We start from the raw sequence: 21,983 nt of genomic DNA, 5'->3' as shown, positions 1-21,983 counted from the left end.
GAACATGGTAAGAATTACTGGGGTCTATCTAATCTGCTTATGAGAAGCACACTGGGTTGAACTTTAAGATACAGTAAGAAAAAGGTTTCCTTAATCATATCACGTAAAGATAACTGTCTACACTCCGGCATGTCTTTTCTAGACTTTTCTCTGTGCAAGAATGCTTCATTGTTTTGTGATCCAAAAGGGGAAAAAAGTAAACATTTAAAAGACAAAGCCTTGGGTTGGGAATGGTAGCACGTGCCTTTAATCCCAGCACTCAGAACAAGGCAGGTCCATCTTTGTGAGTTCCAGACCAGCTGGGGATACCTAGTTAAGACCCTGTCTCAAAACAACAAAAACTCCAAACAACCAATATCAGTAAAAAACAAAACAAAGCTTTGATTCTTTATGTTTCAATTTTATTTGTTTTGAAACAGCAACTTAATAGCTTAGAAATGTTCCTAACAGCAAGAGCCTGCCCAAGAGCCTGCCTCAACCCCAGCCCTGGTTCCACCCCAGCCCTGGTTCCTGGAACTTTTCTTACCCACATCAGCCATCAGTAGTCTCTCTGGAGACTTGGGACAAACGAGGATGTCCATTTAGAGAGGAGGGTAGACCTAAGGGTCATCATGTGGGAGGGCTGGGCTCAGACAAAACTGCCTCTGTTAGTTTTGGGGTATCTGGGGGCTTGGTAGCATGCTCAGACAGACTGTAGAAGCTTGGAGGGGTCCTGAAATGCCTGACTCCTGGACCAGCCCCTTAGCACCTCTCCACCTGCCAGACTCAGACCCTGCCTTTTGAAGTCGGATCTCTGTAACCTTTTGTCCTTCAGCATGCCTCAGAGCCCCACAGCCAGTTCCAGGCCTTTGCAGGGTGGGGAATCAGGAAGATGATGAGGATTCAGACCTGAGAATATCCCACCATTTCCTGCCATAGGGCTTAGGGACCCAAGTGTGCCAATCCCTTCCTAATCATCACCTAAAAGGGAACAATACATGGACATCTCTTTGTGACTTAAGAGGGGCAAACCTGGCATTTCGGCCCAAGTGTGGTGGGCAGTGCTGAGTTCCAGGCTGCAGGCGGCTCCAAGCATGCACTAAAGTAGGAGCAGCTCAGCCAGGAGGGTAGGGGCCCACAGGGCTGTTGCTACCCTCCCTTACTGCCATCCACACCCATGGTACCCATGGAAACATAGCCACCCTCCCCTCCTGCCAGCTGCCTGCATTCAGGCAACCAGCTCTGGCTCACCTCCTCTAAGCCAAGGCCTGAACTGATGCCAGGCTGGCCAGAGCGGCTGCAGGAAGAACTGGGATTGGGCAATTTGGTCCGTCCAGGCGCCAGCACAGCTTGGGAGGGCTACCACAGGAGCCTCCATACCTTGCTGCCTGGGCTGTGATCAGACTGGGCCTAGTCAGGCAGCACAGCGGTCAGCAGAGCCAGGGGCCCCAACTTTCCTCTGCCTGAGGGTTAACAGCTACTGTGAGGCAGTAGCCCTTGCTGCAGCAACAACAGCCTCTGGTTCTCATTGAGGGGGCTTTCTGGCTGCTGCTCCAGCTGCCCTGGTGACTCGGATAGCCCTCCGGGGCTGAAGATGTACCGAGAGTCACTGGGGATGCCACCTACTGCCCCCACGCCACTGCCGTCCCCTGCCTCGCTGCTGGATCGCTCTCCACAGTGGACCTCAGGGCTGCCACTCTCAGTAGGCTGCTCAGCTCTCTCAATGTTGATGTACAAGGGGTCCTGGCTGGTGGACAGCACAGACAGGTGGCCCAGAATGTTCTCCAGTTCCATTCGCAGACACGTGAAGCTTGGGCGCTGCTTGGGGTCGGCGCTCCAGCACTGGTACATGAGATCATACCTGAGGTAAAAGAATACGGGGACATAGTAGCCACAAAGCAGAGGACCTCCCGACCATATGACGCTGAGATGGGAAAATAACTCATTCTTTTAACAGTACTGTAGAAGGATAACTACGTGTCGGGTTAAATTATATGCATTTCGTGTATGTATATATGTGTGTGTGAATGCATACATGCTCATGACCTCATGCATGTACCTCAGCACACTTGTTCGAAGTCAAAGGTCAAGTTTTAGGGACTGGCTCTCTCCTACAACGTGGGTCTATGGGATCGAACTTAGGCCTTCTGGCTTGGCAGCAAGCACTCTTACCTGCTCTGCCATCTTGCCAGACCTACATTTAACAGTTCCTATGTAAAATATGGAAATTGAAGTGTGGAGAGATGGCTCAGCAGTTTCAATAGTGCTTTGGCTTTCACTACTTGCCTTTGCGTCCTGAGTACTGAGATTATAGGCCTGTGCCAACATCACCCAGCTTAAAAATAAATCTTTAAAAAAATACTAGTTCAAGATGGGCAGTGGTAGCGCACGCCTTTAATCTCAGCACTTGGGAGGCAGAGGCAGGTGGATTTCTGAGTTCAAGGCCAGGCTGGTCTACAGAGTGAGTTCCAGGACAGCCAGGGCTACACAGAGAAACCCTGTCTCAAAAAACCAAACCAAGGGCTGGAGAGATGGCTCGGGTTAAAGAGTACCAACTGCTCTTCTGGGGGTTCTGAGTTCAATTCCCAGAACCACATGGTGGCTCACAACCATCTGTGATGGGATCTGATGCCCTCTTCTGGTGTGTCTGAAGACAGTGACAGTGTACTCATATAAATAAAATAAATAAATCTTTAAATAAAAAATCCTTAGTGAAGTAGCAAGTAACAGAGCAGGCTTTCATGGGATGCATACCTGTAACCTTGGCACTCAGGAGGTGGAGGCAGGAGGACTGGCACCAGTTTGAGGCAGGCTTAAGATACAGTTTGAGTATGAGCGACATAGCAAAGCCCTATTTCAGAAAATAAAACACAGGCCTGGAATGCAGTCGGTTGGTAGGATGCTTGCTCAGTGTGCACAGAGTCCCAGGTATGACCTCCAGTACCTCATAAGTGCTACACCGCTGGGATTCTGACACTTGGGCGTGGTGGCAGGAGGATCTGAAGTCTAGGGTACCTCTCAGCTCTAAGCTCATGTGAGACTAGTCTAAGATAAGTGAGATCATCTCAAACAAGTTCCCCAAAGCCACAGAACTATGACTTGAAGCCACAAGGGCTAGCTAGTGCCCATCTTTCTTCTGAGCAGTCTCAGGAGGGGACTAAAATAAAAGCACTTTTGTCTTACACAAAAGACTGGAGGCAGGATTGTTTTTCTTGTTTTTTGGCCTACAGCCTAGCGTATATTAAGCAAGTACTCTACTGCCGAGTTACCATATCCCAGACCCTGGACTCGGGGTTATCTTTTGAGGGGGCAGACATGTACTTTTCCTCTTTTGTCCCAAGTCCACACGAGGCAGCACCCACTCATGTATGCTTACATTTTCAGAAAAGTTTCCAGTCCTCTTTCTCTGCCAAGAATACCCCACCTGCACTCTTTAGCCTTACAAATTCTCTTAGAGCTCTCACTGTTTCTAAGTCTGAAACACACACACACACACACACACACACACACACACACACACACACACACCCTCCCTCCCCTTGTGGGGAAGGTCTCAAACAAAGTGCAGTCAACAATGCCTGACTTTTGACCATGGCAAAAGCACCAAGGACTGTCTCACAAAAAAGCCTTCCTAATTGGGGTTCCAACGGCAGAAGAATCATGCCAGACCCCAGGCAGGCTGTGGGAATGGTCCAGAACCACGGGTATATGGCCAGACTGGGATATAATTCTCAAGGCTGTGCTAGAAGCCAACTGGCGTCCTTCCACCAGGCTGCCTGGTGGGAGGCCAGTGTCCGCCCACCCTTCATTGACAACAGCAGCTCCAGTCTGGGAGAAGACTGAGCCAGCCAGGGTCTGTCCCTACGGCTCCTCAGAGCGTGGCTTCTGCAGCTCTAGAAGAGGGCTGAAGCCAGGTGCAGCCACAAGGAGATCTGAGCTTTCAAAGTCTACAATACCCTGAGCTCTGCTTACAAAACAGGTGGGCAGGGCTGGTTGCTGCATGCACACTGCCTTCTGCAGTGTGAGTGAGGGGCTCGGTGGTGGAGCTTGCTTCTCACATACAGTCCCTAAGCTCAATTCCTAGCACCACAATAAATAAATAAGTAAACAAATAATTTAAATGTTTTTCTCTTGGTGCCCAGAGAAGACTACTGCCACATCTGCTTGCTCATGGCTGCAACACTCTGGAGACCTAACCCCCAAACCACAAAAGGAACACGTATATATTCCCTTGAACCACTCTACTCTGTCTTGACTGGAGTCAGGCAGTAATACTAGAACAGACCAAACACAGTTGATTTCAGGGTTCAGAGCATAAACACTAAAGCCGAAGGATCTAGGTTTGAGTACTAACTTATTCACATAATAGCTGTGTGACCCTGACCATGTTATTTAACCTCTTTAATCCCATTTCCTCATCCACAAAATGGAGAAAATAAGCCTTTTCCTTATAGGGTGATAGGAAGATTGCCTGGGAGAATACCTAAAGGGCCCAGCCAGGGTAAGTGACAATTATGTCACCCTGCCAAAGGGGTTTGTTTACACTATGTCAGTGTCCTGCCCTGCTTCACAGTACTTTGGGCTGGTTACAAAGAAAGGGATTGGTTTCCTTCTTCCCAGGATCTCAGGATTCTTCTTCAAGGGAAAGCTGAGGCCAAGGGAGAAGCCCAGCTCCCTCCCCAGCTTGTCCTGGCTAAGAAAAGACAGTCACAGGCTGCTTGTTCTTCCTGAGGCCCTGTGCAGCCCTGTGCGTAGAGATGGGGTGCTAGAGGCAGGCTTGTAGACTAGCTAGGCTCCCAAAAGGTGACGAGGAAACCTGGGCTGCTGCTCAACTCTGTCCTTCACCAGAGACTGGAAACAATAGACAGGAAAAGCCAGGAGCATGAGATATGGGGCAAGAGCCAGGCATAATGGTCCACAGCTGTCATCCCAGAGTTTGGAGGCCAACCTGAGCTGCCCAGGGACATCGCCTCAATATTCTCCCGTCCAGAAAACAAAAGAGAGTGGAGGGAGAATAAGAGGGGAGGGGAGAGAGCAAACAGGGAGCTTCAGGAAAAAGATGTAATATGGAGTAGAGATCAATCCTCACACTCAACTACAAGGCCCAAAAGAAGGACAAACAGAAGTCAGGTGGAGGTTCTGAGCTGCTATGGTAGCAGCCTCGAGCCAAAGCTCCTTCCCTAACCCACGACCCAGGATACTCACACTTCCTCCATGCACTCCGGAGGCTGCTTCAGGCGGTTCCCGCCGATGAGGTAGTTGTAAATCTCGGCATTTTCAATGCCAGCATATGGCGTCTGCCCACGAGTCATGATCTCCCACATGGTCACCCCGAAGGCCCACTGGTATAGAATCAGGGTTGAGGGGGAATGTTATTGGTTTCCTGAGCCAAGCAGAGCCATATCCCAGGATTCAAGGGTCTCGTCAATAGACAAAGCTCAAAGAACAGAACTTTGGTGGTCCTTTTTGGGTCCTGCACATCCACCCGCACATTAATTCACCCTATTCACATTACCAAGCCCCACTGGGCCACCCTGCTCACCACATCACTGTGTACAGTATACAAGTTGTCAGCCAAGCTCTCCAGGGCCAGCCACTTGACGGGCAATTTGGAGGCACAGCCCTGACGATAATAGTCCCCGCTATAGATTTTCCGAGAGAGTCCAAAATCAGCCACACACACTGTCATGTCCTCGGCCAGCCTGAGAGGGGTGTTGAAAGACAGACTCAGTCTTCCCCAGGCCCAGAGCCTTACTAAAAGCGAGGCTATCCCCGTGCATAGGAGGTTCTATCCAAGGTAGGAGGCGGTAGCTGTCTCCCACCCAGCAGGCCACCAGAATCCATTCCTACATGCAATTCCGAGCTGCTAGGTCTCGGTGGATGAAGTTCCGGGAGCTCAGGTACTCCATGCCACAGGCAATGTCCACCATGAACCGGACCAGGGTCTGGAGGGGCAGGTTCTGGTAGGCAGACAGGGCAAAATCAGGTTGAACCTCCCCACTCTGTGTGGGGCGTAATGAATGAAATTCTCTGGTCAGAAAGCCTAAAGACTATCGTAAGTATCTCTGAAAAGGAGATAGGGGACGGAGAACCTTCTGAGGAAGCTGCGGCAAGCCTGACAAAGAATCAAATTTCTTCCCGCTAAAGGTCTTTGCCTGCCCTAAAATTTCCAGCAGGGCTTCAAGAGGGAAAAGGAAGACAGTTTACATGTAGTTGGGCTCTGACCCCATCAGCTCCCCGAGTCCTGCCCGACAAAGCCTCTTCTCCCCAGGTTCTCTCCCTTTTCCAGGCACCAGTCTCCCACCCCGACCTGAGGCACTCACAAAAGGGTTCTCCCCGATTCGGGAGGCGAGCAGAAAGGCGTGCAAGTCTCCATGTTTCATGAAGGGCAGGATGACCATGGGAATGGGGAGACGACCTTTAGCCCTGCTCCGGAGGCTCACCCCTAGGAGACAAGGGAGCGTCAAGAACTGGGCACAGGAAGGCCGAAGGACAGCTAGGTATCTGCAACAGTGCCTCCCTACCTGCTGGCTTCCATCTCTAGCCCTGGCACTGCTCCTCCTGCCTGGGGACTACTCGTGAAGGGCTCTGCCCTGCCTGCTGGCCCTTGCTCTGAGTATATCGTCTCTGTTTCTCCTCCACCCACACGAGCAGTTTCAAGCTCAGCTCCTTCCAGCCCGATTTCAGACAGGACCTCACTAACTACCTGCTTGCTCACTGGGTAGCCAAACTTTTCTCCTCCAGGCTGCCCTGTCACGTTGGTGGAGCATATTTTTAGCCCTATTCTATATCTGCCTCCTCCAAACGGGCTCACCAACAAGCTTGGCCACGTGTGGATGGTCAAACTCCTTCATGCAAGCTGCTTCCCGGAGGAACTCTTCTATGTCGCTTGAGGCAATGATGTCAGCTGGGAGAAAGGAAGGAGAAGGAATGGAAACAGGACTCACCACTCCTGCCACCCTCCCAGGACTCCTAGGACTCACAGAAGCCCTGGGCTTCACAGGGGCCAGGGACTGGGGTTTTCTAACATTCTCTCTGCCTGCTAACATTTCCCACTTCACTTTTTCATCCTTTGATTGTTTGATCCAGGGCTCGCTCTGCAGTTCAGCCTGGCCTCAGACTTGTGATCCTTCTGCCTCACTCCTCACGAACACTGGAGTCACCACCCCAGGCTTGAGTTTTTGAACTTTTCTTTTAGGTTTCACTCTATTGGCCAGGCTGGCCTCAAACTTGTAACAATCCCTACCTCAGCCTCCCCAGTGCAGACTTCCCCTTAGGAAATCGGCCTCTCCCTTGATTTTGGCAGCTCAGGAGCTCCGATCACAGCCGCAATCACCCAAGAGTGAACGGTGAGCGCCGTCACCGCTGACTGCAGGGAGCAAAGCTGGGGCACGAATCTTTGCGTGGGCTTATGCTTTTGAATTATTCACGTGGTGCAGTCAGCATCCCTGCCACTGCTGAGTAGCTTCTTGGGAAATCTCAGGCAGAGTGGCGCCTGCTCCAGATCAGTCCCTCCCTTTGCCCTCTTCCCTACCTGGCAACAAACCCTACTGTCTAACTCACCTTTCAGCATCTTCACTGCCACTTTCACGAAGGAGCCATCTTCCTGCTTTAGCTGGGCTTCCCGCACTGATCCAAACTCTCCTAAGCAAGAAATCAATGGACAGCGTGAGACACCTCAGGCTCCCCACACCCTTCCCTCTCAGGTGACTCTTCATATGGTCATAAAATCATCAATTAAGGCTCTTAGAAGAGTCTGTGTGGGGAAATGGCTCCTTGCCTCTACTCATGATCCCTTGTAAAACCCCTAAATCAGGCATCCATAGGTATATCTTGTTTATAGGAGCTGACCCAAATTCATACCCTGGAAGCAACTGGAACAAGCCATGCAGAGAGGGCAAACTCATGCTAGTCCCCCACAGCCCCCGCACCTTTGCCCAACATCCGACCGAGGGTGAACTGCTGCTCTGGAATGAGGACATCCTCCAGCTTTTCCTTCAATTCATCGCTGATGCCCAGGCTATCCACTGCAGGGAGGAGGTGAAAGGGAAGCGAGGCTGCAGTCAAATCCACACTCCAGCCTACAGCTCCACCCGGCTTTCTGCCCTCAGCAGAGCCTGGATCTCCCACACTGTGGTGATAAGCTCTCCCAAGCAAGTTAGGGTGTCCCTTTTCACTATGCTGGGACTTAGAAAGGTTCAGGCTCTTTAGCTGGATAAAGGAGTTGGTAAGAGGTAGGAACACAAGATAGTCTGTCTCTTCCCTTCTGTGATGCTCCAGCACTCACATGTGGCCTCAATGCGTTCAGGCCTTTCTCGATTGAAAGATCGGGCTGCCCGGAAGTGTACAGCTGGCTCCCCTCGGGCCATGACACTGTCAAAGGCTTGCCTAAAGAGAAACCCAGACATCAGGTAAATCACAAGGCCCCCTGTTACCACCTTCTTCACTGGCCGCTGTCCCACTTCCTTACCCGAAACGCGTCTCCTTGCGTCTCTTCCGAAGCAGGATGAGGGCCAAGGCAGCAGCTGTGATCAGGGCGGTGAGCACGCCCAGGACCACAGGCACCCAGGATGTGCGGCTGTGGGGAGGGCCCTGCCTCCCTGGGAAAGGGAAAGGCGTTGTCATGAGCCAGGCTGACACCAAAATGTCCTTTTAGAACTGTCCTAGGGTGGCCACCTCACCTAGTCTAGCCAAAAGATTTCCTATGCTAAGCAGGGTGTCAAATCAAAAAGACCTCAAAGATCCAAATGCTTGTACCTGAGCAGTGACAGACTCTCACTGCTGTCACCTGCAGTGTGACCAAAGCAAAGGGAGGAAAACCAAGACAGAAACACCAGTCATGTGTGTGTGTGTGTGTGTGTGTGTGTGTGTGTGTGTGTGTGTGTGACCAGCCTCCTCCTATCAGTCGGTGTAATCCCTGAGAGCCTTGCACCCTACGCCTGCCCTGCATGCCTTACCTGCATGGTCATGAGAAGACACCACCAGTGGCTGACTCCAGGGCCCATCACCAATTGCATTGGAGGCACACACACGCAAAATCAGGTCCTTCTGGGGATCCCAGTCGGTCAGATTGGCCCTGGTCCCTTCCACCATCAGCTCATCCTGTAACCAGGAAAAGCCCCACCCTTACACACAGCCTGGGGAAGCCTCCAGCTGGGTTGGGAGGCCAGAAGAAAGTTCAACTAAGGAATTAGGGAACCTTAGGGGTGCAGTGAGTGTTAGGGGCTACAGAACACAATCCCCTGGGAGTCACCACATTCCCGCCCTGGACTGCAGGGGAGAGGCCTCTCTGAAACATAAACAATCCTCACCGCTACAAGAGGGTGACAGGAAGGAGAGCAGGGACTGGGGACAAAGCCTTATCTGTGTCCCCTGCTGCCCCCATCCTTGCAGGGGCAGGGCTAGGCTTCCCGATTTGCATACAAAGCGGCCACAGGGCTATCCCAGAGGAGAGACAAACCAATGAGACAGGGAGTGTGCCTAGCCAGGAGGTGGAGGGTATTCCCTGGGGCTGCCTGTGGGAGCCCCAGACTTTCCAGAAGCATTCTAAAGCTCTTCTAAGTCTCAGAAGTACAGGGTAGACTCTCCAGCACAGTAGGGGGAGCAAAAGGAACTGTCTCTCTTACCTGGGTTCCATTTTCTTGGACCCAGGACAGCTTATAAGGTCCTAGGGGGCCTTCCCCAGGGTCCTCAGGAATCACTTCTTCCCATTCCAGGATAAGGCCTGAGTCGGTACGAATGGCATGGAAATTCTGAGGAGCTCTGGCTGGCGCTGTACCCAAAGAAAGAAAGCTCTTAGGAGTCCCTGCCTTCCCTACCATCATTATCCCACACAAACCAAGAGCTGAAGAGCTCAGAAAGCAGAGGGTGAGGAAAGGGCTGGCCTCCCAGCTGCAACTGCTAACACCCCCTGTGTTGGGGAGGGAAGCCTGGGCAGGACAGAAACAGCCCAGCCCCCACATCACTATAGCTGTGACTCTTCATCACCCTGGTACTGCTTTGCCCTCCCCCCACCCAGCCTCATTTAACAAGCAGAGAACGACAATCAATTCCTGGGCAGTGTTCTTTTGACTTGCTGTGTCCTTACCTTGCTGCACTTTCCCACAAAATATTTATATGTCTTCTTATCCTGCAGGCCTACTCATGCCTCTGTCACCCAGGCCTTTCCAACCCAGAGCCCACTTATTCACAATGTCAGAAGGCTGGCCACCCTAGCAGGATCTTTCCCTTTTCAGGGGTACTGGAGATTGAACCTCTAGCCAAGGAATCAACCAATGAGCTGTATTCTAGCCCACTTTAGGGCATTTTGCTTGGGCACCCTGAAGTATTCTTATACTCTCCTGTCTTTCCCAGTTTGCTTATCTATCTGGTCCTTCTATAAGAACTAGATACAACATGGTATGCAGTAACATGTAGTAGGTGCTCAATAAGCGCTCACTGAATGAGTGATGCCTTCCCTCTCCAGCCCTGCCCCTCCTGCTGAGTTTCTTACCTAGGCCCTTTGTCTGAAAGGGCACCCAGTCGCCGTAGGGAGAAGGGCCCAAGGCATTGGCACAGCGCACCCTAAGGCTGTAGTTGGTGGCAGGGGCCAAGTTCCGAAGCAGGCAGGTAAAAGGTGGCACAGGAACCACAACAGCAAGGGCCTCCCATTCTCCTGGGGCGTGTGCCACCTTCAGAAAACAAAACAGAAGCAAAAGACAAAAACCAGAAAAGGACAAACCCAGTGAGCTCAGATAAGGAGTCAGGTCTCTGAGATGAGATGGAAGGCAGGATAGGTATAGCATGGGAGATTGAACAAATACTTCCTCTAAGTCTGTCAGCAAGCTCACCCCTGTATTTTGCAGATACTATTCCTTTCTTGGAATAACCTAAAGGAGTCCTACTTACTGAGACTGAGCGCAAGCTCAGTGGTAGACACGGGTTCATGGGCAAGGCGATACCCAGCAAGGAGCAGGGGGTCAAGACAGGTGGGTGTCCCTTTTCTTGTTTTTGAGATGGGATCTCACTGTGTAGCTTTGGCTGTCCTGGAACTCAGTCTGTAGACCAGGCTGGCCTCGTACTCAAATATCTGCCTCCTGAGTGCTGGGATTAAAAGCATGCACCACTACGCCAGGATAGTGGATAGCGTCACTTTCTTGATGGCTCAGCAACTCCAGAAAACTCTGCTTGCCTATTTGTACTTAGTGTTTGATTGTTCCAGAGTGTTTGCCATCTCTGTTTACTCTCTGCCCCAAAGCTCAGAGCTTCTCACAGTGAGAAGAATGGGGGGCAGAGAGCACTATGAGCCAGCTTCTCGGGTTACATTTTAGGGGCCCAGAACAAGAATACAGAGGAAGGCTTATGTGTGTGCCTGGAAAGGCAAGTTCAGCAGCAGTGTGCTCACTTAATGTTAGTCCAAAAAAGCCCTGAGTTCAATCCTTGGCAGCCCCAGCTCTCAACACACACAAATCCTTCTACTCCATGGTTCAATACTTAAACATTAAAGATCTCCCAGTATATTTATTTATTTATTCACTTATTTATTCAGAAGTGTTAGGGATCACGTACAGGCTTTAGGTAAGCCAGACAAGCACCTTTCCATTGCACTCTATGCTTAGTCTAGTTTCTTCTCATTGTCATAGGCTCTCTCCCTCCCTCCCCTTCCTCTAAGGCAGTCTTAGGAGCTCGGGCTAGCCTTGAATTCATTCTATAGCCAAGAATATCCTTGAACTGCCCAGAGTACTGGGATAGGAAGTGACGCGATGCCTGGTTTTAGGTGGTGCTGGGGAGGGAATCCAGGGCTTCCTACATGCTAAGCAAGCACTCTACCAACTGAGCTACATCTCCACAACACTCTATCCAGAACCCGGGAAGAGCTGGGTCTCAGGAAGGAGCCTTTGGCCTGTGGGCTTACGGTGCATGGATGTGAAAAATGCTGACTGCTCCCCACCACTACCCCCAGTGGCTGTCATCAGACACAGAGGTACACACATCACACATAGCAAGTCTACCTTTGGAAGGATGGGCCAGGGAAGAGGCCCGTTCAGGCCTTTGACTCAGACTTCGAGCAGCCAGGGCAAGACATTCTGAATGTACAGTTTTATGTGGCAGTAAATGAACCAGGTAAGCTTGTCCCTTAGCCCTGAAGACTCTGCCCTTGGGACAAAGGGCTGTGGCCAGGGTGAAGCCAGGAGAGGGCCCATCTTGTCTAGGCGACATGATTAGAAGAGTTTCAAAGGTTCTTACTAAAGGACTGGAATACATAGACACAGAGTATTTGCTTAGCACGTGCAAAGCTCTGGGTCTATTCCCAGCACAGAAAAACAAACAAACAAACAAACAAACAAACAGACAGACAGACAAACTTCGCCAGGGTTTGTTAGCCTTCCTCTTCCTCTTGTTCTCTGTAGGTGTAGTAGCAGGATGTAAGAGGGAGGAATATCAGCTGTGATTGATCTTCATGCTGGCACAAGGTTTGCCTAGTATGTGACAGGCCTGGGTTTGATTCTTAACACTGAAAGGGGGGAACCTCAAGAAGGAAAATACTCTCCCAGACAGCCAAGCCTGCTCTGATCCGCTTTCTAGCATAAAGAAAGCACAGGCCTGAAGCCTGTCTGCAGCATCTGCTACTGAAGTAAAGGACAGAGCAGACAGTAGCCTGGGCTCCTATGGTGGAGAAGCATCTGAAGAGTTCTGCAGCCGCAGATTCCCAAGCAGGCCTAGTAAGTGCGACAAAGTGCAGCCAAAGCCAGCACAGCCAGTCAGCCAGACCCTGCTGTGCTCAGCTCAGCCTACCTGTACAGTACAGGAATGCAGCAGAGCTAGGCCGTCAGCACCTGGCACCCAGGCCACGCTAGCGTTGTAGCTGGAGATCGTTGTTACTGTGGTGTTGAAAGGAGCTGCAGGCGGTGCTGTGGATAGGGACTTAGTGTCAGCACCGAGTGAAAATAGGAGGGGAGGGAGGGAGGGAGGCATGGGAGTCAAGGCTTGATTTCCTCCTAAGGCCTGGAGCACCTCCTAAAGATCGATGATTAGCCCATCCAAGGCATAGGGGTGCATAAACCAGCCACCGGTAGGGCACTGTTGTCCATACCTGGAGAGGGCCTAGGCTGTGGGCGGAGGCTGGCTACCCAAATAAAGGGCCCGGACCAAAGAATAAGGGGGAGGGGAGGGGTGTTCTGGGACTACAAAAGGAGAAACAGGCAACTGCCCACCTTCCACAGATAAATGCCTTTGCATACTGGCTTCTCTCCTCCCTCCCTCCTCCTCCTCTGCACCAACACTTTGGATACCCTCTGTCATCTGCCAGGCTGCTGCCCTCACCCCCATTCCTTCTATAGAAGACAGAAACAAGGTTGAATAAAAGCCTTGACCATCTCCTGCTGGCTCCTTCCCTCCCTCCCTCCCTACTTCCCTCCCTCCCAGGGACTCTGCTTCGTGATGGGAAATCTGCTGTGACGTCAGGCTTCTATTCTTGTCTCAGCTGTGGCAGGGTCTCAGGTGCTCCCACTAGGAATGGGAGCTATGCCAATAACTCCTCACCTGCAGATCCCTGCAGAGCTTCGACAAGCTGAAAAGCCAGCCAATCCCGCTGCTAGACAGTTGGCTGAGGCTGCCTCTGTCCTTTCCCAACACCCCCATCCCCTCCCAACCTAGCCTGCGTCCCCCTACCTTGAAGGCGAACAATGGCTGGTCGGGAAGTGGCCAGGCCTTTTATGTTGCGGGCTTCACAAGAAAACTCTGTGCGCTGGGTCACTCCTGGGGCCAGAAAACCTTAGTCAGTCCCCTAAGCAGCAACTCCCACTGAGTCTGAGTTTACGAAGGAGGGACTTCAATTCAGGCTCTTGCCAAAGCATCTTAAATGTCCCTCTAGCCAAAGGATCGGGTTGGACAGTGGGGTATGGTGGACGGAGCGAGGACTTTGCAGTCTAACAGGGCTTGGATGGTGCTGTTTCCCCATCTGATGAATGGGAGAATTTTAAAGAAACAGATTTAAAGTGCACTGTGCACAGCGAGAGCTTGGAGGAATGTTATAACTGTGCCTCCCACCTTAATCTCATCTCCCACAAGCAGCACAGGGGACCTCCCTTGTCTGGCAACTCCTTGATTGTGCACACCAGAGCCCTTTTGTTCTCTGCCCTGTCACTGTCGAATCTGGAGAAGAGCCTTGGAAGACTCAGCTCTGCGTGTCTGTGTCTTGTCTACCCAACCATCCTCAAGTCTTTGTTTTCCTTCCATGCCCCATGGTGCCCAGCACAGTGTGGTACATGCAGCAGGAGTTCCACTGAGTGCCTATTATTACAGGGCTGACTGCCCGAGGGTCCTAACCACACACATGTGGAGGGAGGCTGGAAGCTGCGAACCAGCCTCCTCTCTGAACAGATCCTGCCTTGGCACCAGCAGGTCCTACAGTACCTCTATTAAGATGCAAATCCCCGGGGACTTCCCTTTCCTGCTCAGACTCATCTGGAAACAGTACACTTAGTTTCACAGATGAGCAAATCTCACAAACATGTGATGGATATGCTCAGGTTCTTGGGGACGTCTAGGAGAATGTGCAGTGTGGCTGCCCTGGGTCTAACTGTAGAGGATATAAACAGATACAGTTATTTAGGAAATTTCCTAGAAAGGCCCATCAGGTGAGGAGGCCCTGTATTTCTGTGCTGGCCTCCCTCTCCCCTTTACCTTCCCCCATTTCCCTTTCTATAGCCTGAGCCGTCTGCTCCCAGTTTGCCAGACACTCCTCCCTAGCTCTGCGTGGGCTGGTTTCTGGCTCCTTCCCTGGGGAGGGGGGAGGATGGGTGTCCCTGATCTCATATAATTCCTTTCTCATGGCCAGCTGTGCAAGGACCAGACTGTTTTGGGTGAGGAAAGGAGGCCCCAGCACCCTCTTTAACCACACAGCAGGATCACACTTAATCAGCGCACCTAGCCAACACAGCACACCCGACTAATGAGCTTAGCGAAGGCACAGCTCACGCACCCTGACGCTAGCACTTGCTCTGGACACTCAAAGGACAAACTCAGATTTATGCAGATCCCAACCCTATAGTGCTCCCCACAGGCATTGACCCAGCTCACTCTTGGCTCAAAGCCCCCTCCTGAGACTGCTCACCTGTCACATTTAAAACAGAGGGAGAGGGAGCAGGTCCCCCAACCTTAGTGAGTCCTCTCCACCAGTAAATGGTTACGGGTTCTGGAGGACCCACAGCCTCACAAGACAGCTGAAAAGGGGCATTGGGTGGCACCGCCAGATCTTTTGGTTCCACTGTGAAGAATGGCACACCTAGGGAGAAAAAGTGAGGGGGAGTTAGCCTCGCCGCTTCTTAGCTATAGTTCTCTGTAACAGGCAGTCACCACAGGACCCTTATGATTGGGTCAGCTGCATCTGCTGCCCCCGTAGGCAAGGCAGACTTTGCTGCCAGCCCCCACAGTCCCTTCCCAGACCAGCTCTGACAGCTCTACTCAGAGTATGGGAGAGGCTGGGGTGGGGATGTAGGGGGAGGAACACCCTGGGAGGGGGAGTGGGTGGAGCTTTAGCAGAGTTCTGCTGGCAGGCCCCAGCTCCTGTTCAGGGCCCTTTGTTACTTTCTTAGTCACTTTGTTTTCCAGGGCTGCACAGCTCTGAGCTCCTGCAGCTGCAGAGCCTCCTTCCCCTCCCCCACACCCTCCCCACTTTGGTTGGGCCACTTGGCAGAACAAGGTCCAGCTTCTGATGACTGCTTGACAATTTGAACCCTTGACAGAAGGCTGAAACAGACAGGACGTCAAAAACTGTGGGTCCTAGTGGCCTCCGTGGTTCTTAAACATCCGGACTCCAGCAGGTAGGGTCCCTGAGGTCTGGATGTGCCTGTCGACGTGGTTCTCAACCCCTTTGGCAAACTTCTATCTCCAAAAATATTTGTATTACAGCTCATAATGATAGCAAACTTACAGTTATGAAGTAGCAGCAAAAATAATTTTATGGTTGGGGGTCACCACAACACGAACTGTATTGAAGGGTTGCAGCATTAAGAAGGTTGAGAGCCACTGGCCTAGGCCACAGAAGGCAGTAGGGCAGTCCAGCTTACATTAAGTTCTCTTCTGCAGAGTTATAGGTCTTAGCTCCAAGCCCAATGGCCCATATAGCTAGTACTGCCTCCTCACCTTCGACAGTGAGCCATACTGACTGAGAAATCTTGGTTTCCTCCCCATCCTTCACCTGGCACCAGTACAGGCCAGCATCAGACCGTTCCACTGACTTTAGGCTGTGAAAACAGGATAGCAGCTTACTTTTCAGAGTCAAGAGAGCCAGATCCTAGCCAGGCGTGGTGGCGCACGCCTTTAATTCCAGCACTTGGGAGGCAGAGGCAGGTGGATTTCTGAGTTCGAGGACAGCCTGGTCTACAGAGTGAGTTCCAGGACAGCCAGGGCTATACAGAGAAACCCTGTCTCGAAAAACCAAAACCAAAGCAAACAAACAAACAAACAAACAAAACAAAAACAAAAGAGGGCCGGATCCTTTAATCCCAGCACCCTTGAGGCTGAGACAAATGGACTGTGAGTTTGAGACTAGACTTATCTACACAAAGAAAGGGTGAGCTAGAAGCCAACCAATGCTACATAGTGAAACCCTGTCTGAAAAAACAAAAACAAAAAAGAGGGGCAACTCCACTGAGCAGACTTAATGGGTTTAACATGGTCATTTTCTAGAGGGTTCCACAGTTTGCCAAATTTTAAGACCACAGACCTCTAGACATGAGCAAAGCCTCAGGCACAGGCCAGTCCTCCCGCTCCCTCCCCGCACTCCTGCACCTGAGTAAGCCAATCCAGCTGTGCTCGCTGATGGAGATGGACACCTGGCTTGCATTCTGGACCACGGTGCCATCCTTCATCCAGTGGATGTCAGGGTCCTCCATCCCCTCCACGCTGCAGTTGAGCTTCACTGGCTGCCCCTGAGACACGGTCATCTTCACTGGGGCGCCCATGAGCTTCAGGCCTGCAGGATGGGAAAGGGGATGTGTCAGTACGACTGAAATAGCCCTCATTTCTGGGAACATCCCCCCTTCATTCTCTTCTGAAAAACAGTTGTCTATGCTAGAAGATTCACTCTCAGACAGCACCAAGGAAGCAAGAGGCAGGATTCTGTTGGAAGGATGGTAGCCTGAACCCAGGCTGTGAGACTGGGTATGACAAGACTTCTAGTTTTCTGGTATCACTCAGTTCCCTTAGCACCAAAGACTTCTTCCCCATAGCTCCCTCCCTATTGCCCAATCACCAGAAGGCAAACCTAGCTGAACCTCCCTGAGCAGGCACTGTCCTGGGCATGACTGCTCTACCCAACCAGTGCAACAGGCTGCCAGCTCTCTGCCCAGGGTGTCAGTCAAGCCCACGAACTGCTGCTAGTATCCCTGACTCCACCCTGTAAAACGAAGGGAGGTTGAGAAGAGGGAAGGAGGGAATGCTCCCCTGAAGTGGAGAACATATGGCTACAAAACCACGTCAGATCAAACACATGGCAGCCTTCCTGGCAGCCGCCTGCTCTATTAATACCTGAATGTGTGCTGGGGCGGGTGCTAGGAAGACGGGAGGCAGAAGGGAGGGGTGGGGCCCTAAGCAGAAGCCCCAAGACCCCGGAGCTACTGTGGCATCAACAGGGCCCACTTATTAAAATCTTACCCTCTTCAGGCAAGGGTAGACACACACAAACACACGCCCACACACACACACCCTCCTGGCATGTATTAAACAGATGGGCAGGTGAAGAATCTGCATAAAGGAAATCCAGACCTGTTCTTTCTGCTCCTTACTGTGTAACCCTAGGTAAATTCCTGGGCTCTCTGAGCATCTGATACGCACCTCGGAGCCTGCATATACTTTCCACTCTTTAGCTTCCTTTCCTTTCAAGGCTAATGTGGCAAAGAACTCAGTTTTTAAGAAATGCTTGTTGGATGGCTGCTGCCGGGGGAGGGGGGGGGCGCCTGTCTCTCTACCCTTCCCACTCACCCTCACAGGACAAGGAGACATAGCTTCACACCCCTCTGCACCCTGATGTGTGCGTGTGAACTTGAAGGCAAAGGTGCTGCCCTCCTGCCTCGGGGAAATGCCTCTGTGGCTGTGTGGCAACGTAAAGCTAATCTTCACAAGAAGCAGTAACCTTCACCCAACCCAAGCTACTCAACATTCGGGTTTCCGGGAGCGCCAAGGGCCACAGGAACTAGAGTACGGGCAGAGGTATTTTAGAATCCAGCACCTTCACAACCCTGGGTGCTCAAACCCAGATCCTGTAGTTTCAAAGTGGGACCTCGGGGGTGTGCGGAAGGCAGAATGGGTCCTTAGGACTGGGGAAAAGGGAGCAGACTACTAGGAACATAGAGGCGGGAAAATACAGTCCTAAGCACCCCCGACTGCCCACACCCCCCACTCCCTTCCTTTGCACCCAGCCAGCCCCGGGCGCGAGAAAGTTGGGGGCGGGGGCCGCGGCCGGAGGTCTGGCAGCCAACACCCGCTGCGTCCTAGTCTCGGCCTTCCAGCCCCGGCCACCGACCCCAACCTCTGGCCGGCCCAGGCCCGGGTCTCGCCCGCTGCCGTCCCCGGGCTGCGCCCCTCAGTCGTGCGGCTCAGCAGCCCCCCGCTTCCCGCCGCCTCCCGGGCCACCCCTACCTGCGGCCGCAGACCCGGGGAGCAGCAGAGAAGCCAGTCCCGCCAGCAGCAGCGGCCGGAGCCCCGGCCACCCCATGCTCCGCCTCAGCGCCATCGGCGGCGACGCCGCACCATGCCGGGCCCGGCCCGCGAGCGCAGAGAGGAGGGTGGCGGAGGAGGGGCGGGAGGCCCGCGGGAGGGGCGGGGGGCGGCGCTCGGCCCGGGCGTCCCGGACCCGCGGCCGCCTAGAGCCGCGGCCACCGCCGTCAGCAGCGAGGAGTCCCCGGGGCTGCGGCTGGGCCACCGCGCTCCTTCCACAGCCGCCGCCGCCGCCGCCGCTGATTCATGTTCTTCTGCGAGCCGCCGCCTCCTCCCGGCCCGCCCGCCCGCCCTCCGCGGAGCTCGTGCCGCCCTCCCCCTCCCCCGCGCAGCCCCGGTGGCGAGAGCCGAGCGCTAACCTCAGCCCTTACCGCCCGACCTCCCGCCCACCTCCAGAAGGCGCAGCGGGACCCGCGCCCTGGCCACTCCGCTGCCGCTGCGGAGGACCTGCCTCGCTCCCTGGACAGGCACCCGGCCACGCCCCTCCTTCCCCAAATACTTTCCAGTCTCCAGCGGGGCACCCCATCCTCTCCTCAGAACCCCTCTTGGAAGCTCCTGCCACACCCCAACACTGTTCTAAATCCTGACCTCAGACTCCGACACAGCCCTCTCAGAACACAAAGCACCTACTAGACACAGCAACCCTCAGGTGTCCCCAAGACGGCTGGAACAGCTCCCCGAGAAACTACTAGCATCCCTGTACCTCTTTGCTTGAGCTTTTCACCCAGTTTTTTTTTTCTTTTTCGATCTTTGTAGCCTACCTTTAATCGCCAAGTATTCTCCTATCGAAAGACCATTCTCCCCAGCCCATCTTCCCAGAGTGTTTTCCAGTTTGTCGTCCATCTAGAGTTTTCCAAGATCTGTTTCGTAATTCTTAGGTGTCCATCCCCACTGCTAGCCTACGAAGGCCAAAGCAAAATCACCGTGATTTTCGAGGGTATCATTCTTCTTTCTTGCTTCCTCTTTCCACCCCTCCACTTCTGGGACATAGTGTGAACATTGGCATTGTCTTCATACTAGCTAGTGAAACATCTGCTATTATTAGTAGACCACCTTGCGCACAGTAGGCACTCCATAAATAAATAGGCAGATCCTTGTTAAAAGAATGAATAATTGCCTGCTCCACAACCAGTAATCACTGGAGGTGGCCTGCCCACAGACATCCTGTCAGGAAGATGCAGAGCTGGTTCCAAATCGCACCTGCCAAGTCCTCCTCTTGTCCTCACCTCTTCTTGGCCCCTGGAGGACAACCCACAACAGGCGCTTTCCAGGGGTCCTGGATGGGGAGAAAGAACTAGCCAGTGAGACGTCCCATACTCACTGGATCTTTCCAGGGATTCTCCTGAGCAGCAGGAGCCTCCCTCTTCCTCCACTTGGCCCACCAGTGCTTGTTTATTAATTATCTTAATGATAACAGCAGTGCTGGCGGCAGCCGCAGACCCAGCTGGGGGCGCCCCCAGGCGGCAGGATAGGAAGACTCTTGGCAAGTCTGGTCAACAGTTGGATCGGAGGGGCCTGACTTCCTGCTGAGCGCTCTGCCAATTTTCTTGGGAACTCTAGGATGGCTCCAGGACGCTTTCCTGAAGGGGGAAAAAAGAAAAGAAAAGCACACAAGCTTGCTCTTTTCCAGAGCTTTGGAATTTTGAGTGTCAGACAGTCTGGAACGGAAGCCAGAACTGTTCTACGCTGTCTCCAGTAAAGGGGACCCTTCTCTTTATTTCAATTAACCTGGCACAGAGTATTCCCGGAAGATGTTCAATCTAGAGACCAAACACAGCTTCTACTTCCTGTTCTTCACTCCTGAGCTGATATGGAATTCTAGCCCAAGGGTTTATACTTTGTTATCAGTTAAACTGGCTCCTTAGGCAAGTCATGGAGGTGGCTTTCCGCATTCTAACTAAGCCTGAGACACATCACCATCCTGCTAGAAAATATGTCTGCTTTCCCTGAAGGGAAATCCCACCTCACTTTCCCCGAAGGACATCCTGGTTCCATGTTATCTTCCTAATTTCATTTCAGTATCCGCCCTGGCTCTCAGTATTTCTACTTACAGGGCCAAAGTGGCAGGCAGAAACCTGTGGGGTGCTGATCTGCCTTGCCTTTTTATCTGCTATACAGGAGTGGTTCGTTTCTTAGTTCTTAAACCCACTCAGCGCCTCTCTCTCTCTCTCTCTCTCTCTCTCTCTCTCTCTCTCTCTCTCTCTCTCCTCTCTCCTCTCTCCTCTCTCGGCATAGCATAGGAATGTGCTTCTAGGGTATGTGAGCAGGTGTGATTTTTGTGGAAGAGATGTGTAGGTGGGTGAGAGGGTGTGCATTGTGATGTATGAGGGAGGGTGTGCATTTGTGCAAATTCTAAATGTGACTGACGCTCTGTGGGTGGATGGGAAGAAAGTGTGTTCTTGTGTGTATGTCTGTGTGTGTGTGTGACTGGAGGAGGATGGCTGCCTGTGCAAATGCATGCCTGCAAAAGTTCCCTTCCTTCTGTAAATGCATTGCTTGGAGGGAAGGTAATCAGATCAGCAGGAAATGTTAGCTGACCTAACAGAGAAGCAGCTGTCCCTGGAGTTCCTGTCCTCCAGACGGAACCAGAGCCAGCTCTATCTATCTCAGGGGAGGAACATGCTATTGTATGGCTAAAGACATGCTGTGAAAGGAGGGGCTAGTGGCAGACTCATATTGTGGACAGGTCAAAGTTAGACCATAGCATCTCCTTACTCTGTTAAATGGTAAAAATTGGGACTAGAGAAATGGCTCAATGGTTAGGTGCACTGTTGCTCTTGCAGTAGACTCCCTCCTTTGATTTCCAGATCCCACGTGATAGTTCACAACAATCTATAACTCTAGTTTCAGGGGATCTAACATCCACATCTGACCTCGTCAGGCACCAGGCACACACATGACATGACACACATATGTGCAGACAACACCCTTACACACATGACTGCTCACAGAAGCAGGACACCTGATGCCATTTCCAGCATCCCAAGAAACAGCTATTTCAGCTTCTTTAGATTTGAGGCCGCTCTCCCCACAAGGAAGAGGAAGCAAGGTGAGCTATGGGGCACGACACCCTGACCCAAGTACCCGTTCTTCCCCAAACCACTGGCTCATGAGGGTTGGCAGGTCCCACTCAAGGGGTGAGGAAGATCATAGACTATGGTCCTTATCTTCTTATAGGCAAATGTTGTTGCTTTGGGGGCTTCATAGGGAAAATAATGCCTATAGTTGAACTTCAAGTGTGCTAGAAACTGTTGCTATGCCTACCAAATGCTAAGCAGGAGATCATGCCACTCCTTGCCCCACAG

The 21,983-nt window shown here is 52.3% G+C and overlaps 1 protein-coding gene across 4 annotated transcripts; it reads right to left on the bottom strand.

Annotated features, from left to right (window-relative positions):
• Positions 1-379: 379 nt before the first annotated feature.
• Positions 380-20,744, bottom strand: Tyro3 (TYRO3 protein tyrosine kinase 3). Of its 4 annotated transcripts, NM_001290800.1 has the most exons (20): positions 20,730-20,744; positions 19,440-20,258; positions 16,753-16,936; positions 16,105-16,205; positions 15,074-15,244; positions 13,630-13,716; positions 12,754-12,869; positions 10,472-10,649; positions 9,606-9,751; positions 8,937-9,081; positions 8,450-8,579; positions 8,267-8,367; positions 7,911-8,006; positions 7,543-7,623; positions 6,794-6,886; positions 6,303-6,424; positions 5,830-5,939; positions 5,522-5,681; positions 5,185-5,321; positions 380-1,840 (listed from the first exon to the last, which is right to left on the bottom strand). In NM_001290800.1, the coding sequence occupies exons 2-20, from the start codon at positions 19,519-19,521 to the stop codon at positions 1,450-1,452; spliced, it is 2,631 nt and encodes an 876-aa protein (NP_001277729.1). In that variant the 5' UTR covers positions 19,522-20,258; positions 20,730-20,744; the 3' UTR covers positions 380-1,449. The 4 variants fall into 4 exon arrangements, with proteins under 4 accessions (NP_001277729.1, XP_017172636.2, NP_062265.2 ...); XM_017317147.2 differs by lacking the exons at positions 19,440-20,258; positions 20,730-20,744 and adding an exon at positions 19,069-19,152; NM_019392.2 differs by lacking the exons at positions 19,440-20,258; positions 20,730-20,744 and adding an exon at positions 18,601-18,970.
• Between the last annotated feature and the right edge of the window lie 1,239 nt (positions 20,745-21,983).

This window comes from Mus musculus, chromosome 2 (genome assembly GCF_000001635.26).
Source record: "Mus musculus strain C57BL/6J chromosome 2, GRCm38.p6 C57BL/6J".
NCBI lineage: Eukaryota > Metazoa > Chordata > Mammalia > Rodentia > Muridae > Mus > Mus musculus.
Note: the sequence above shows the minus strand (reverse complement) of the source record. Positions and strands in the feature narration are given on the sequence as shown.